General features: G+C 41.7%; 1 protein-coding gene across 9 annotated transcripts in view; it reads left to right on the plus strand.

Moving 5' to 3' along the window:
• CECR2 (CECR2 histone acetyl-lysine reader) overlaps nucleotides 1-15348 on the plus strand; it is a 163021-nt gene that overhangs the window by 143509 nt on the left and 4164 nt on the right. For 4 of the 9 annotated variants that reach the window (XM_087442984.1, XM_087442988.1, XM_087442990.1 and 1 more), the window contains 8 exons: nucleotides 6263-6392; nucleotides 6886-6923; nucleotides 7009-7100; nucleotides 7332-7458; nucleotides 8234-8622; nucleotides 9239-9409; nucleotides 9562-10408; nucleotides 12681-14103. In XM_087442984.1, coding sequence (XP_087299110.1) covers nucleotides 6263-6392; nucleotides 6886-6923; nucleotides 7009-7100; nucleotides 7332-7458; nucleotides 8234-8622; nucleotides 9239-9409; nucleotides 9562-10408; nucleotides 12681-14103 — 3217 coding nt within the window. The remainder of the gene's footprint in view (nucleotides 1-6262; nucleotides 6393-6885; nucleotides 6924-7008; nucleotides 7101-7331; nucleotides 7459-8233; nucleotides 8623-9238; nucleotides 9410-9561; nucleotides 10409-12680; nucleotides 14104-15348) is intronic. The other 5 variants (XM_087442987.1, XM_087442989.1, XM_087442986.1 and 2 more) reach the window with 3 other exon arrangements.

Genomic DNA, 15348 nt, shown 5'->3' on the forward strand with positions numbered 1-15348 from the left:
TCGCGTTTCTGTAGTGTAGTGGTTATCACGTTTGCCTCACAAAATGTGGTATATACTTACAGTGGATTATTATTTGCCTTAAAAAGGAATAAAATTCTGATACATGCTGCAACAGGCAAGAACCTTGAAGACATTAGACTGAGTGAAATAAGTAGGAGAGACAGAAACGCAGAGTTATTATTTAATGGGGGTAGAGTTTCTGTTTGGGATGGTGAAAAACTTCTGGAAGTGGGTAATGGTAATAATGGTTGTGCAGCATTGTGAATGTACTTAATGCTACTGACTTTTACTTAAGTGTAAAAGGTACATTTAATATATTTTTTACTAAAATTTTTAAAAAGCAAAAACGAAAAAGGAAATGGAACAAGCCAAATAAATGTACTGCTATTTATTAGTATTGTCTTTGTATAAAAGGATGTTACAAGACTGAATGATGACATAAATATCCATTCTAAGTCAAACCAGTCAGTTTGGAAATGGACATTATTGAGACCTTCTCTCAATATGTTTGGTAGGTAGCCTAAAAATTCTTCTTGCCTAAATACATGGAAATTATATTTGTAGTATATTATCTATATAATATTTTATCTAATAATGTATAAATACCCTTTTAAAGAGCATATCTGAAGTCTTAATCAAGTAAGGTCATGTATCAGGAGCTGTTTTTAGGGGGAGTAAAAGCAGTGACAAGTTAGTGAGCAGACTCCTAGGTTGAGTTGGTGCAGGGAGCGGGCAGTCTAGGGAATCTTCATCTACCCTGGGAAGGAAAACCATAGATAAATCCCTGCAAAAGATGAGTAGAAAACTAGACTTTCAAAGCACACGAGGAAGCACCACTGTGAGCAATAGATGGTACGTGCAGCAGACAAAAAAGAAATATGTTTAGCATTATCAGATATAAAAAGGAAGGAATTGTAAACATAAGGAAAAAAATAACCTTGATGAAAGTACAGGCAAATTCATAGGAAACAAATAGAACTCCTGGAAATGTAAAGTGTGGTTATTGGAATAATAACTGGGTTAACAGCTTAGGTCCCTGTGAAAGAGAATCAGTGAACTGGAAGATATATCTGGGAAATTATATGGAATGCAGCACTGAGACAAAGAAGATGGACATGACGAAAGAAGTTACCATTGGTTCATCATTTAGTGTCATGGGTCTTTGGTTAAACTGCACATGGGTCTTTGGTTAAACGGAAGTTAGAGAAATGAAAAAGTTCAAGGGAGTTCTGAGGTAGCACCTCTAGAGCAAGGGAAACAAAAGGAAGAGGTTGGGGTTATCAGAACCTAGAAGTTGAGGTAGTTGAGGTAGTGGTTGCTCTGAGAGGTGGTCCTCAGACATCTGAAGATGGTGCCTCTGAAGGCAGGCAGCAGCCCGGTTCTGGGACTGCCAGAAGAACTGGGTTCTCAGAACCGACTCCGTCTTTGCAGATGGAGGCCCACTGCTGGAGTGGTGTTGAACGCAACAGCAAGCAAACAGGAAGCAAGGAGCCCCTTCTGCCTCACCTTGCCTCACACTCTCCCTGTAGTCCTCCCTTTTGACAGAATGCAAGCCAGCAGAGAGCAGAGAAATGATGGATTTGGACCTGACACAAATAGCTTAATAACTGACTCAGGTGATGTATAGCTTGAAAGATCCAATATGTATCTACTCTGAGTTCTAGAATGAAAGAATCAAGAGAATGGGCCAGAGAAAATATTCAGACATAATGGTTGAGAATTTTTTTCATTTGATGAAAAACATAAATCCTCTGATTTAGAAAGCAAGAAGAGATGTAAGCTAGATATAAATTACATGTGGACAGATGGTGCTGAATTAAAGAACATATGGCCCACAGATATTTAGAATAGCCAGTTTGGAAAAGACAGATTACCTTAAAGGATGTTCTGTAACAGTGAAAGCAGACTTCTCAGGAGCACAGTAGGATTCGGGAGAAAATGAGATTGGATTTTGTATTAGTTTCCTGGGGCTAACGTAACAAATGACCATAGCTAGGTGGTCTAAAACAGCAGAGATTTATTCTCCCACGGTTCTAGAGGCTAGAAATGTTAAATTTAAGTGTTGACAAGGCCACACTCTCCCCGCAGGCTCTAGGAGAGAATCCTTCCTTTCCTCTCTAGCTTCTAGTTGTTCCTGGCAGTCCTTGGGTTGTGGCAATTTCTGAAAAGTTAGGATAGAACTTCTTTAACCAGTATCTATAAAAAAAAATTGAAGAAAACATTCTATTTAATGGGGAAACATAGCGAGTATTCCCTTTTCAAGTCAGGAAGAAAACCAAGATCTCCTCCATCGTTGCTTCTGTTCCTTATTGTATTGTTGTGTAGGGTTTCTTCTCTACAAAGGAAAAAATGTATGTCTGTATACATATGTATATATATATTGTTTAGGTAATGTATGATTTGAAACTCCCAGAAAATATTCAAGAAACCATTGTAACTAATAAGAATTCAGCCAGGGAGCTGGATTCACTATTATACAAATATCAATATGAATAATTTTGTAACATCACCCCATAGCAATGAGAATTCCTAACACTCAGATGGTGGTCTCTAAATATAATTTCCCTCCAGACGGAACCAAGACTCTTTGGAGAAATGCCTGAGTTCAGTACTGGGGCAGTAAAAATATAAGATGAGCCTAGACTTTTTTTTTTTTTTTTTTTTTTCTTCAAAGCCCCAGTAGATAGTTGGACGTCATAGTTACACATCTTTCTAGTTGCTGTATGTGGGACGCGGCCTCAGCATGGCCGGAGAAGCGGTGCGTCGGTGCGCGCCTGGGATCCAAACCCGGGCCACCAGCAGTGGAGCATGCGCACTTAACCGCTAAGCCACGGGCCCGGCCCAGAGCCTAGACTATTTTATAACAGACAGCAAGGAAGCATCAAAGACTCCTCAAAGTTCTGTCAGAAAATACAGGAGCCAGCCTGAAGAGGCTCTCACTGACCAAAATGGGACTTTCTGAGCATTGAAAAAAATAAAACAAATCTTCAATAGATTAAAAAACATCAAGTAAGTTAAAAATTCATGAGTTCATAATGATATTTTTTAAAAATCAGTGATCACCTTAGGAGTTTAATGGGACAACTTTTTATTCTAAAAACTGGTAAAATAGAAGGAAAGAATCAAGCATTTTTTTTTCCTTCTCTTTACAGACTGTATTTCAGAGTACGCAATAACTGATGAGGAAAAGAAGAACTTGGTCAATAAATGTGGCAGGAATAATAGAATTTGAACAAATAATGGAAAACTGGATCTAGGCAAAGCTTTCCCAACCAAGGTTTCAGGAGACTCTACCCTAAAGTAGAGATCTGCCAACTTTCTGAAAAGGGCTGGATAGTAAATATTTGAGGCTTGGAGGCCACACAGGGTTGTGTTCCCGTAAAACCTTCCTTATTTATTTATTATTACAAAAGCAGTCAGCAATTGCCCTACATGCTGTAGTTTGCTGTTTGCAAACCCCTGCCCCAAAGCATCCACTATATGTAATGAGTTCTCTTCTGTGCATCTTTAGAGGTATTAGATATGTACCTTGGAATTATTGAGAAAACAGTCACACAAATAATTTTCTCTGCAGCTTAATTCTGTCTTGGAACTCAGTTAAACTTTAAGTAAAAGACTGATGAGGAACTTTATAATGAAAAGATCAGGTTAACACTGATGAAATTTAACATCATGAAGAAACATAACCAGCTACTATGTCTCCTGATGCGAGGAAAAGTACACAGCATCATTTATGAAGTAATATTGCCCCCAAATCAAACCTGTAGATCTGATCAAAGCCTCCAGATGTAACTGCCAGCTTACAGGAAGTCCACGGGGTTGGGAACACATTAACACCACAGTGAAGATGCCATTAGCCAAATTCAGAATGTGGAAAATTCTACAAACACAAAATGACCACGTTTCTCCAGCAAATAAGTGGGAGAGGATACTGTTAGAAATTCAACTAGATTTAAGAGACATATCAACCAAATGCAGTGTGTGGACTTCTTAAGATTTGATTTGAACAAACCAACTTTAAAAAAATTATTGAACAAGTGGGAAAGTGTGACCCTGACTGGATGTTTGCTGTTAAATAAATCATTTTATGTTCCTAAAATTCATACAAAAGAGCAAAGAGCCAAGGATAGCCAAGATAATTTCCAAAAACAATATGGTAGGGACACTCATTCTATCAGATAACAAAATAAAAGCTACAGTGAATGAGAGAGAATGCTGTTGGCACAAGGATAGGTGATGAGACCATGAAATAGAATACCCAGAAACAGACCTTGGGAGAGCCTGTGGGTTCTTTAGTGAGTGGTGGCAGTACAATTGCCTACTGATAGGGGAAAACAATTACATCTCTGCTTTTCATATAAGAATAAGTTTTGGATAGACCAAAGGCCAAAACCTTTTTGAAGAAAGTATAGGTGAATATCTTAAAGATAATGAGATTAGAAAGAATTTATTAAGTATGAAAAGTTCATACTATAAGGGAAGAGAGATTGACATATTCGACTACATTAATTCTTGAAAACTTGGATATGGCAAAAACACTATGAACAAAGTGAAAAGACAAACCACAGAGTGCAAGATAATTTTAACACATAGTCAACAGAGACTTGTTATCCAGATGATATAAAGCACTTCTTCAAATCAGTAAGAAATCCAGCAACCCAGAGGGGAAAAAAAGCAAAGTATATAAGCAGGAAATTCACAGAAGAGGATGCTAAATGGCCAGTAAATGTAGAAAACATGTTCATTATTACTTCAATCAGAAAAATGAAAATGAAAACACTAAAATTCCATGTCATACTCATCAGTTTGGTAAAATGCTCAAGTTTTATCAAGTGAGTGTGAGGTAACTCAAATCACTATTGAAAGAATAGGTATAACCCTTTGGAAAGCATTGACAGTGCCTGATAAAGTTAAGATACATATTCCTCTGTCTGGCAGTTCCACTACTGGGTTTGTATCCTAGAGAGCTCTCACACATGCACAAGAAGACAGAGAGCTCTCACACATGCACAAGAAGACATATTAAAGTAATGGTCATCATCATAGTGTTTACAAAATGCAAAAAAATTGTAGTCAACTAGAAAATGGATTATTAAGCTGTGAGATTTAGTGTATTAAAGTTAATAAGGCAAAAATGTTAAGCTTTGACAGTTTGGTAGGTACATAGGTCTTCATTAATTTAGTTACGCTATTCTTTAAGCTTAAAATTGTTCTTTTCAAAAAACCACAATTTTAAACGTTTTTGACAGTGAAGAGTCTTTAATTAAAGCAGATCTAGATTACTCTGAGTTTAAAAGTGAAAATAATGTAGGAACAAAAACACAAATCAAAGGGAAGTTGACAGGGAATACACTATTGCAGGGTCACATCATGCTCACAGCAGTGTACCGATATGGAGCCTATGTACCGATATGGAGCCTATGTTTTGGAGAAGAAATAAGAGGATCTGTCCTGGCTTCTCCTTTCCATTTTTGTGTCTTGCCATCTGACAGTGTTCTTCTTCATGTCTCTGCCTTTTTTCTTTATTCCTGACTTGCCTGTTCCCTGCAGGTAATGAATGCCCCGTCAGGCTAGTAGTGGAATGCTAAGTGTGTTTCTCATGGCCATGGCTTTGACCCAGAAAAAAGTCATCCCTGCCTATCAACTCCTTCCTAAATCCAGCTGGCATCTTACCTTTGTTCCCAGCCAAACTTATTACCACCATTGGCTTGGTAGGAGCCAGCGACGGAGATGGGGCTGGGTTGCAGAGCAAAGACTATTGGTGTATGTGAATGCCTTTGTAAATGCAAAACCTTGAGAGCTTGGATTTGCATATAAAATCCTGTATGTATGTTTGGATTGAGAGTCTGATCCTAAAAAATAGATGTTGCTTTTTTGAGAGAAAGCTAGGAAAGCCTTAGGTAGTCAAAGGATAATCCTCATTCAATCTTCTATTTTTCCTTTTTCTTCTAATTCCGTCTTTCTTCTGCCTTTCTCTTTCCCCTCTCCCCGTCCCAGTGCCCGCCATACCTCCCTCATCCCACAACTGAAACTCAGTATGATGACTAAGAGGAAATGGGTTCTACTCGTTTATATTTTTCTTAGAGTGTTCCATCTATAGAATCCTAATTACCAAAAAGAGGATGGAAAAGGAAGCAAAAATAATTTCATGATACCACTTTGGAGATCTTTGTTTTTTCCTTCTCTCAAGATGATTGATGAACATCTAATCATCTAGAGAGTACTTAACTCATAGTGCCATAATGCTTTGTGTTCCTTGTAGATCGAGCTAAGAGGAGAAAGCTCAGGGAAGAAAGGGCATGGCTGCTGGCCCAAGGGAAGGAGCTCCCCCCAGAACTTTCCCATCTGGACCCTAATTCCCCCATGAGGGAAGAAAAAAGGACTAAAGACCTGTGAGTATTTAATGATACTAACAATGGCAACCGGTCACATTTGCTAGGCATTTTTCTCATTTAACCCTCAAAACAACCCTGTGTGATAGGTAGTATTCAGTGTTCGTGAGCTCCTCAATCTACTGTATACTTTTTTGGATTATTATTCTTTACATTAAAAAAACTCATTAGAGTAAAATAAACCTGGAAAAGAATTGTGTTATTAAATAACTAATATTATAGAATCATAAATTAAGTTCCAGATCACCTAGGCCAGCCCCATCACTTTATAGATGAGGAAAATGATATTCCCTTTTTTACTAAGGTTTGCTGTCCCTTATCTTTATAACTATTTTCTGGAGTGTTATCAGTGTTACAGACTTATCTTTAAAAACATTTTATTGAGACTATTCCAAATCTTGGTGTAATCAGCATGTGTCTGTGATTGAATTAAGACTGCTAAGTAGAGAAGGTGGTCAAAGTTACTATTAATTTCTTATTTTATGATTTACAGCTTTGAGTTGGACGATGATTTCACTGCCATGTATAAAGGTTAGTCCCATTCTCAACTATTGTGTTTCTCATAGAAGTGTTCCCATGTGAGTGTGTATATTAAGCTCTCTTTTTTATTTCTCAGTTCTAGATGTGGTAAAGGCTCACAAGGATTCCTGGCCCTTTTTGGAACCTGTGGATGAATCATATGCCCCAAACTACTACCAGATTATTAAGGTAGAGGCTGGCTTTGAAGTTATCCTACTATGGTGTATGTGTCTTGATTTTTTGTTGTTGTTGTTTTTTGTTTTGTTTCGTTTAAGTTCATCTATTATTCCTTGAAAATCAGAGTTGCTGGATGTGTACCAGGCTTTTGAGTGTCTCATAACAGTATGATTCTTTTGCCTCATGGGGACTGTGAGATGTGATTTTCTCTAGCATATTGTAACTTAATGTGTCCTATTTTAGGTCCCCATGGATATCTCAAGCATGGAGAAGAAACTGAATGGAGGTGTATACTGTACCAAGGAGGAATTTATAAATGACATGAAGACTATGTTCAGGAACTGTCGAAAATATAATGGAGAAAGTAGTGGTAAGTGGGGAAGGAGTTTGCTCTGGATACACGTTTGCTGTACCATTATAACCAAGAGTACAATGCCTTCTCTTTTAGAAATACATATTCTAGTAACTCAGACCTTTCTTTGCAACTATAAAGAGAATGTGTATTAAAAGCCATGGGATTGGCCATTCCAGCCACTTACACAGTGTTCCAGGACTGCTCTCCTGTGCCTCATGACAAGAGAGTGCATTTGGCAGCTAACGGGGCTCAGATTATTTCTCATTATCTTAGAGACTAGTCTGGGTCTACTTGGTACTGTGCCTCCTTAATACAGACAGTTGAGCACTGACAAGACTGAACCTAGGTGGAGCTGAGTCTAAATCTTGAGAAGTCCACAGAGTAGATCTAATAACAAGTGTATATGGCTTCAAGTATAGAAACGTGGGGTCATTTGTGCATTAGCTCAAAATACCTTCGTTTAAACACTAAGCAGACTCAGTGATCGTATTTAATATTTCTGCAGTTTAGCCTTAAAGAATTAAATGTTTACAGGTTTGAGGTAACAGTCCTAGAGTCCCAGGCACACAACCTGGAGCCTCTTAGGACAGAAACCATGTCTTCATCTTGTATCCTTAGCTCTACAACATAATATGCGCTCAGGTCAGATTAAACTCAGCATTTAATACAATGCTGAGTTTAACAGCATTAAACAGCAATAAACAATAACAGATTGTTTATTAGGAAGAGAATAGTCTTTGTGGCCTGAAAAAGCTCTACCTGGAGGTCAATCCTTGTTATCTTCCTATAGAGTATACCAAGATGTCTGATAATTTAGAGAGGTGTTTCCATCGGGCAATGATGAAGCATTTTCCGGGCGAAGATGGAGACACAGATGAAGAATTTTGGATCAGAGAGGATGAAAGGCGGGAGAAGAGACGGAATCGGGCTGGGCGAAGTGGCGGAAGCCATGTTTGGACCCGCTCCAGGGACTCGGAAGGGCCCAGCCGGAAACAGCAGCCTGTGGAAAACGGAGGAAAGTCATTGCCACCCGCACGCCGAGCTTCCTCTTCTGGGGATGATCAGAGCAGCAGTTCCTCACAGTTCCCCCAGGATGTGGGCACCTCCAATGGCCGAGGCTTTTCTCGTCCCCTCTATTACGGTGGGATGCCCAACCAGACACCCCTTTTAAACCAGATGGTAAGGAACAGCTTAATCTGTGTGGTTTCTCCTAGTTGGTGAATTCAAAGGGAAGTAAAGCCTTTCCACTTGGCTCCTCTTCCAAAATAATTTTTCTGTATATGGATGATTTCTTCTCTCTTCATCTGTCCTTCCTTTGTTCTTCCTTTATTTTAAGTCTCCCTTTCTCTTGATCATTTGAACCACACAGTCTCAATGTGGGCAAAAATTAGGATTTAAAAAACCTTAGTTTTTTCATGTGTAAAGTACAGAGTATGTATAGTACATAAAATATACAGTATATCTGTGGTATTAAAATTTCATGGTGGGGAGCTGTTGGGGGAAAAGTTGGCTAAAAAGGCTCCTGTGGGGAGGAGGCAATAATGAAAGAGGTTAAGAAAGACCAGTTTGTCTCTCCTGGAAAGAGAAGTTGCTTTGGGCTCAGGAACTGGTCCTGAGCTGGGGAAGCCCATGTGCTGGCTGTCTTCCCATCCTGGCCCTCTCTGCTGCGTTGTTAATGGTCTGTGTTAGCATAGCAGGACGTTCATCTTCAGGAATGTCCTTACTTTCTACCTAATGTCTGTGCTTTCTCTTTTTTTTTTTTTCGCTCCTCATGCCTTTCCTCACTGCCCTCCAGAGGCCAGCAGTACCAGGAGCATTTGGCCCTCTTCGAGGATCAGACCCTGCCACCTTCTATGTGTCCTCAAGAGTCCCAGAGCCACACCCTGGAGAGCCGGGACAGCAGCAGCAACCTTTTGCCCTGCGGGTAAGCAACCTACTCAGACTGTGCAGGTGCAAAGGTCTCAAGGTAAATATTAGAAATACAGTCTCTTCCCAGGTTAAATTTAATTTATTATCTCTTATTCTGTAGAGTCTGTTTCTCTAGATTAAGCACATTACAAGGTATGCCTTATTTTGTGGGTCTGGTGAACTCTGCTGTCTTCTCTTTCTTGTTGCCAGCCTCCAGTTGGAATTAACAACCACCGAGGACCCAGGCTAGGCACACCCGAAGAGAAGCGAGTGTGTGGGGGGCTGGTGCAGCTTGCTAACATGGGATCACACCCTGGATCCTTGCAGCTTGGGCACATGAGTGGCCCCAGTCAGGATGGAAACATGTATCCCCCAACTCAGTTCCAGCCAGGATTTATCCCTCCCAGGCATGATGGGGCTCCAGCCCGACCCCCAGACTTTCCTGAAAGCTCAGAAATTCCTCCTAGCCACATGTACCGATCATACAAATACCTGAATCGAGTACACCCTGCTGTCTGGAATGGGAACCATGGTGCTACAAACCCAGGACCCTTGGGGCCAGATGAGAAGCCCCCCATGGGGCCAGGACCCTCTCGCCAGCCTCATACTCTTGGTCACATGATGGATTCCCGAGTGATGAGACCACCTCTTCCCCCAAACCAGTGGACTGAACAGCCAAGCTTTCTACCTCATGAAATTCCTTCTTCAGGGTATATGCGACCACCCTGTAAATCTGGTGGACATCGGTTACAGCCACCTCCAGCCCCAGCACCCAGTTCTCTTTTTGGAGCTCCCTCCCAGGCCCTGCGGGGGGTGCAGGGAGGGGCCTCCATGATGGACAGCCCAGAGATGATCGCCATGCAGCAGCTGTCCTCCCGTGTTTGCCCACCAGGTGTGCCTTACCACCCCCAACAGCCTGCTCCCCCGCACGTACCTGGCCCTTTCCCACCAGCTGCTCACTCAGCATCAGTAAGTGTGTCTGCCCCCAAGCCTGCCTTGGGGAACCCTGGGAGGACGCAGGATGACAGTGAGACACAAGAACCTGAGAATGACCAAGGTAATTTATACTGTCACTTTTATCTGACTTCTAGTTCTGTAAGCTGTTAAACTCATGAGTAATCTCTTTTTTTGTTTGTTTGTTTGTTTGTTTGTTATGTTTTTTTGTGAGGAAGATCAGCCCTGAGCTAACATCGATGCCAGTCCCAACCCTGAGCTACTATTGCCAATCCTCCTCTTTTTTTTCCCCTTTTTCCCCCCAAAGCCCCAGTAGATAGTTGTATGCCATAGTTGCACATCCTTCTAGTTGCTGTATGTGGGATGCTGCCTCAGCATGGCTGGACAAGAGGTGCGTCAGTGTGCGCCCGGATCTGAACCTGGGCCGCCAGTAGCGGAGCACGCGCACTTAACCGCTAAGCCACGGGGCCGGCCCCATGAGTAATCTCTTTACACAGAAAATCAAACGAAATGTAAACTAGTTTCCAGCCTCTCTTTCTTGAACCACTGAGGGTTGGGCCAGTCATAGTATTGTTTTTGGTCCAAAGATCCAAAAGGATTTTTGGTGATGGTGATAGCTGTACAGATGTGGTACTCACTGTGTCGGGCACTCTTTTTGAGACTCATACGTGTAACTCATTTAATTCTCAGAACAAACCTTTGAGATAGCTACTGTTATTATCCTTGTTTTTACATGGAAAATCCGAGGCACAAGGACACTATATTATCTGCCCTTAACTAGCTGGTGAGTGGTGGACCTGAGATTTGAACCCACAGACTCGATCAGCATCCATGCTCTCAACCCGTGCATCATTGAACTGCCTTTCAGAATCCCTGTCTTGAAAGTTACTATTATGAAATAAGTTTTCAGTATTTTAAAGTCTAAGTATTCTCATCCTTCTATTCCTTTTGAGTACATATCTGAATCTACTGAGAATGAAGAATAGTGAGATCTAGCAAATCTTGAAGAAATTTCTTAGAAATGCTGTTTAAGAGAGTAAACCTGAAACTGGAGGAGAAAGATGAAAAGACTGCTTTGTGTAATTAATGCTTATTTCTAGGATAGATGTCTAGTATATATTGCATGTAATTTTCTTCAGTTCATGACTGGGAATGGAGACGCCTAGACTTTTATAAAATATGAAGATTCCACATAAAATTGATGATATGCCTAAACTCAAACTTACTTCTTAGTGTTCCTTTTGAGGAAAGGCCTACTTTGTGAACACCAGCTCTAGCAGAATTTTTTAATACTGATTTCAGATGATGTCTGGAATTCAGAGCTTTTGAAGAAGAGTCCCTGTGGTGAAACCTTGGAGAAGTCTATTTGTTAGCTGCCCTGTTGTATGTTGACTGAATAATGAAAAGTGCAGATTTTAATTTTCGTTGTATAGCTGGTACCGTTGATCTTTAAAGCAGCTTTAGTTCATCAGTAGCCTGAGATCCTAGTAGATCTTTAAAAGTTGCTATGAATCCTTAATCTTATCCTTAAGATCTGTTTCCAGAATCGTATTTGGACCACACCTGGGCAACTATTCTGTCCTACTTGAAAGATTATAATAATAAGACCATATTTATGGGTGATACAATAGCAAAATAAAGAATTCTGAGTTTGTAATGAAGCATTTGAGGCTAGTAAGTTAATTTGTTTGGGTTTCTTAAATTTCTGTAATATGTTAAAGATGGCTTTTGAGTTTTATGCTGTAGACATTTTGTTTTCAAAACATGCTGACAAGGTGAACATTTTCATTCCTTCAGTAAATACCGATTGAGCCCTGTTTTGGGCAAGTGCTGGGAATATGGTGAGGAACAAGTAAGAATCCCTGCTCCTGTGGAGCTTCTGTTCTGGTGGGGCAGAAGTCGGGGGTCCAGGCTTCCTGAAACCATCACGTCCTGGTCCTTCTCATTGTGTAGTTTTAGAGCTTCCTGGCCTGGCCTGCGGTTCTAGTGATAGCTATACCCTCCTGCCACAGTTTACTTGCATCTGCTTGGATGGAGTCCATGGATCCTCTCACACCCTCTTACAATCTGACTCTGACAGCACAGGAAGAGGGAGGCCAGGACAGCGCCATTCTTTGGCAGACGCTATGAGTAGCTGTAGAGCTGCTAGATCTTACCTCCTGGTCTGTGAAAGGGAGTGTGCAAGGCCTAAACTCAGCATCGTGACACCTTTCAGGGCCTCTCAAGATTTCTAGCTGAGGCTGGAATGGCCACACATCTGCCTCCACCCTGGGTCCCCTTATCTGACTGCTTATCATGTTCTTTTCATTACCACCTCTATGAGTATTGTCATTCCAGCTACTGAGTTATTATTTTGTTCTCCGTTTTTCTTGCAGCAGATCCCTTGCCTGGGCTTGAGGAGAAATCACCAAGTGTTGGTGCTTCAGAGGGGCTGTACCTCAAACAACTACCTCACCTCACGCCTCCCCTGCAGACCGACTGTACTGGGCAGAGCTCTCCACAAGAAAGGGAAACAGAGGGCCCAGAGCTCAAAAGCGACTCCTCAGAATCTGGAGACAACTGTAAAGCAACAAAAAGCAAGAGTCCCTGGCCCTCAGAGAGCAGCTATGCCAGTACAGCAGCCCAAGGGTGTATGAGAGACCTCTCCGCTCTGGCAGAGAGAGGGGCTCTACCCGAAAACGGAGTGATTGTTGAAGCATCCCCTTGTGCGTCAGAGGGGAAAGGCCTCAGTGGTAGTGGTTCAGAAAAGCCACTCTGCCCCAGAGGCAGAACACTGCAGGAAACCATGCCGTGTCCAGGACAGACCCCAGCTGCGCCTCCCAGCACAGACCCCAATTTGCTGGGAAGCACTGTAAGCCAGTTTTCTCCCTTGTACGTGCCTGGCCTGGAATACCCAGGTTCAGCTGCACATTACCACGTCACTCCAGGCCTGCAGGGCTTGGGCCATGTGATGGGAGCTAAACCCTCAGTCTCACATCCTCAGCATTTCCCCCCCAGGGGTTTTCAGTCTAACAACCCGCATTCTGGGGTCTTTCCTCGGTATCGCCCCCACCAAGGAATGAGGTATTCCTACCAGCCACCGCCTCAGCCTTCCTATCATCACTATCAGCGAACTCCTTATTATACTTGTCCACAGGGTTTTTCCGACTGGCAGAGACATATCCATCCCCCGGGAAGCCCAAGTGGGCCCCCACGTAGTCAGCCTTCCCTGCCAAGACCCCTCTTCTCAGATAAGAGTGCCATGGCTAATCTCCAAGGCTGTGAGACACTGACTGCTGCCTTAACTTCCCAGACCCGAATGGAGGCGGTGGCTGCCAAGGTGGTCACAGCTGATGGGCAGAATCCTGCTGCAGAGGAAGAGAAGCTGGATGAGTCTGTGGAGAGGCCAGAGAGTCCCAAAGAATTTTTAGACCTGGACAACCATAATGCAGCTACCAAGCGACAGAGTTCACTGTCAGCCAGTGAATATCTCTACGGAACTCCTCCTCCACCTCTGAGTTCAGGGATGGGGTTTGGTTCATCTGCTTTCCCACCCCATGGAGTGATGCTACAAACGGGACCTCCTTATACCCCTCAGCGGCCAGCCAGTCATTTCCAGCCCAGGGCTTACTCTTCCCCTGTGGCTGCTCCTCCCGCTCACCACCCAGTGGCAGCCCAGCTCAACGGCCTCTCTCAGGAGGGCCCCATCTATCACTGCCAAGAAGAGGGCCTGGGTCACTTTCAAGCAGTAATGATGGAACACATTGGCACTGGAAGTGGAATAAGGGGACATTTCCAGGAAATGTACAGACCGTCAGGGTAAGATTGTATTAGGTTGGTTTTTTTTTTTTGAAAGAAGAATTGGTGGTAGTATTAAGAAAAATGACCTTGGGAATGAAGATAAACTTTAGTGGTCTAGGACCAAGAAAAGCATGTGAATCATTGATGACTTACTGGAAATGTATTAGCCTTCAAGTCAGATTTTATCTTTGGCATTTTTTTTCCTTCTTCAAAGTGAATTGACTTTTAAATGACTAGTTAGTTAGATTTTGATATTAGAAACTGGATAGCCAGTTTGAGAGCTGTAGGCAGAGGGTTTCACACTGCTGCTGAGTCTCTCTCAAACTCTGGCATGTGGGAGGTCGTATATAAGGTTCAGGGTTTATTCCTTGCCCTCATTTCTTCCCCTAACGTTGAATGAAAGAACTAGGTTTATCTAGACTTGGAACAAGTCAAATATTATCCCCATAAGAATTCTCATCAATAGTGGTATTTTTTAAGACCCACTGAGGTGATCCAGGAAGTTTTCAAATTACTAATATATAAAAGATGGTTAGATGAGATTGTTCATATTAAAGTTATGAAGCCCAATCATAAAACCAGTACCATCCAACTTAAAAACCAGTGTGCCGACCTAAGAAGCCCTTACTTCCTGACCCTTCCCCCCACTTAACATTTTGCCATATTTGTTTATAGCTCTATAAAATCTGTTCACATTTTATTTCTTTTCTTGGCCTTTTTTCTAAACCATTAGAAAGTAAGTTGCAGACACCATGACCCTTGATCCCTAAATACTTCAGCATGCGTCTCCTAAGAGTAGGGACATTCTCCTGGAGCACAGTCTCAAACTATTCTCACACCCAAGGAAAATAACATTTTCTAATATAGAGTTCTTATTTAATTTCTTCACTTGTCCCCAAAATGTCTTTTATAGCTGTGTTTCTTTATTTTGTTTTATTTTGATTTTTTTACCATCCAGGATCCATTCAGGGTTCATGTATTTACTTTTGGCTTCTACGTCTGTTTAGTCTCTTAATTTACAACATTCATTCTATTGTTGTTTTTGTTTTTCAAAGACTCCAGGCCATTTCTTATGTAGAATGTCCCAGATTCTAGATTCTTCTCATTGTTCCTCATGTCAGATTAAACACTGTGCCCAGAACACTACATAGGTGGCGTCCTGACTTCTTGCATCACCTCTGGGGGCATATGATGTCAGTTTGTCCAGTATTGGTGATTCCAAGTTGGATCACTTGGATAATTAAGGCAGTATCTGCCTGAGAT

The sequence above is a fragment of the Ceratotherium simum genome, chromosome 17 (genome assembly GCF_057802395.1).
Source record: "Ceratotherium simum simum isolate JZ-2026a chromosome 17, ASM5780239v1, whole genome shotgun sequence".
NCBI lineage: Eukaryota > Metazoa > Chordata > Mammalia > Perissodactyla > Rhinocerotidae > Ceratotherium > Ceratotherium simum.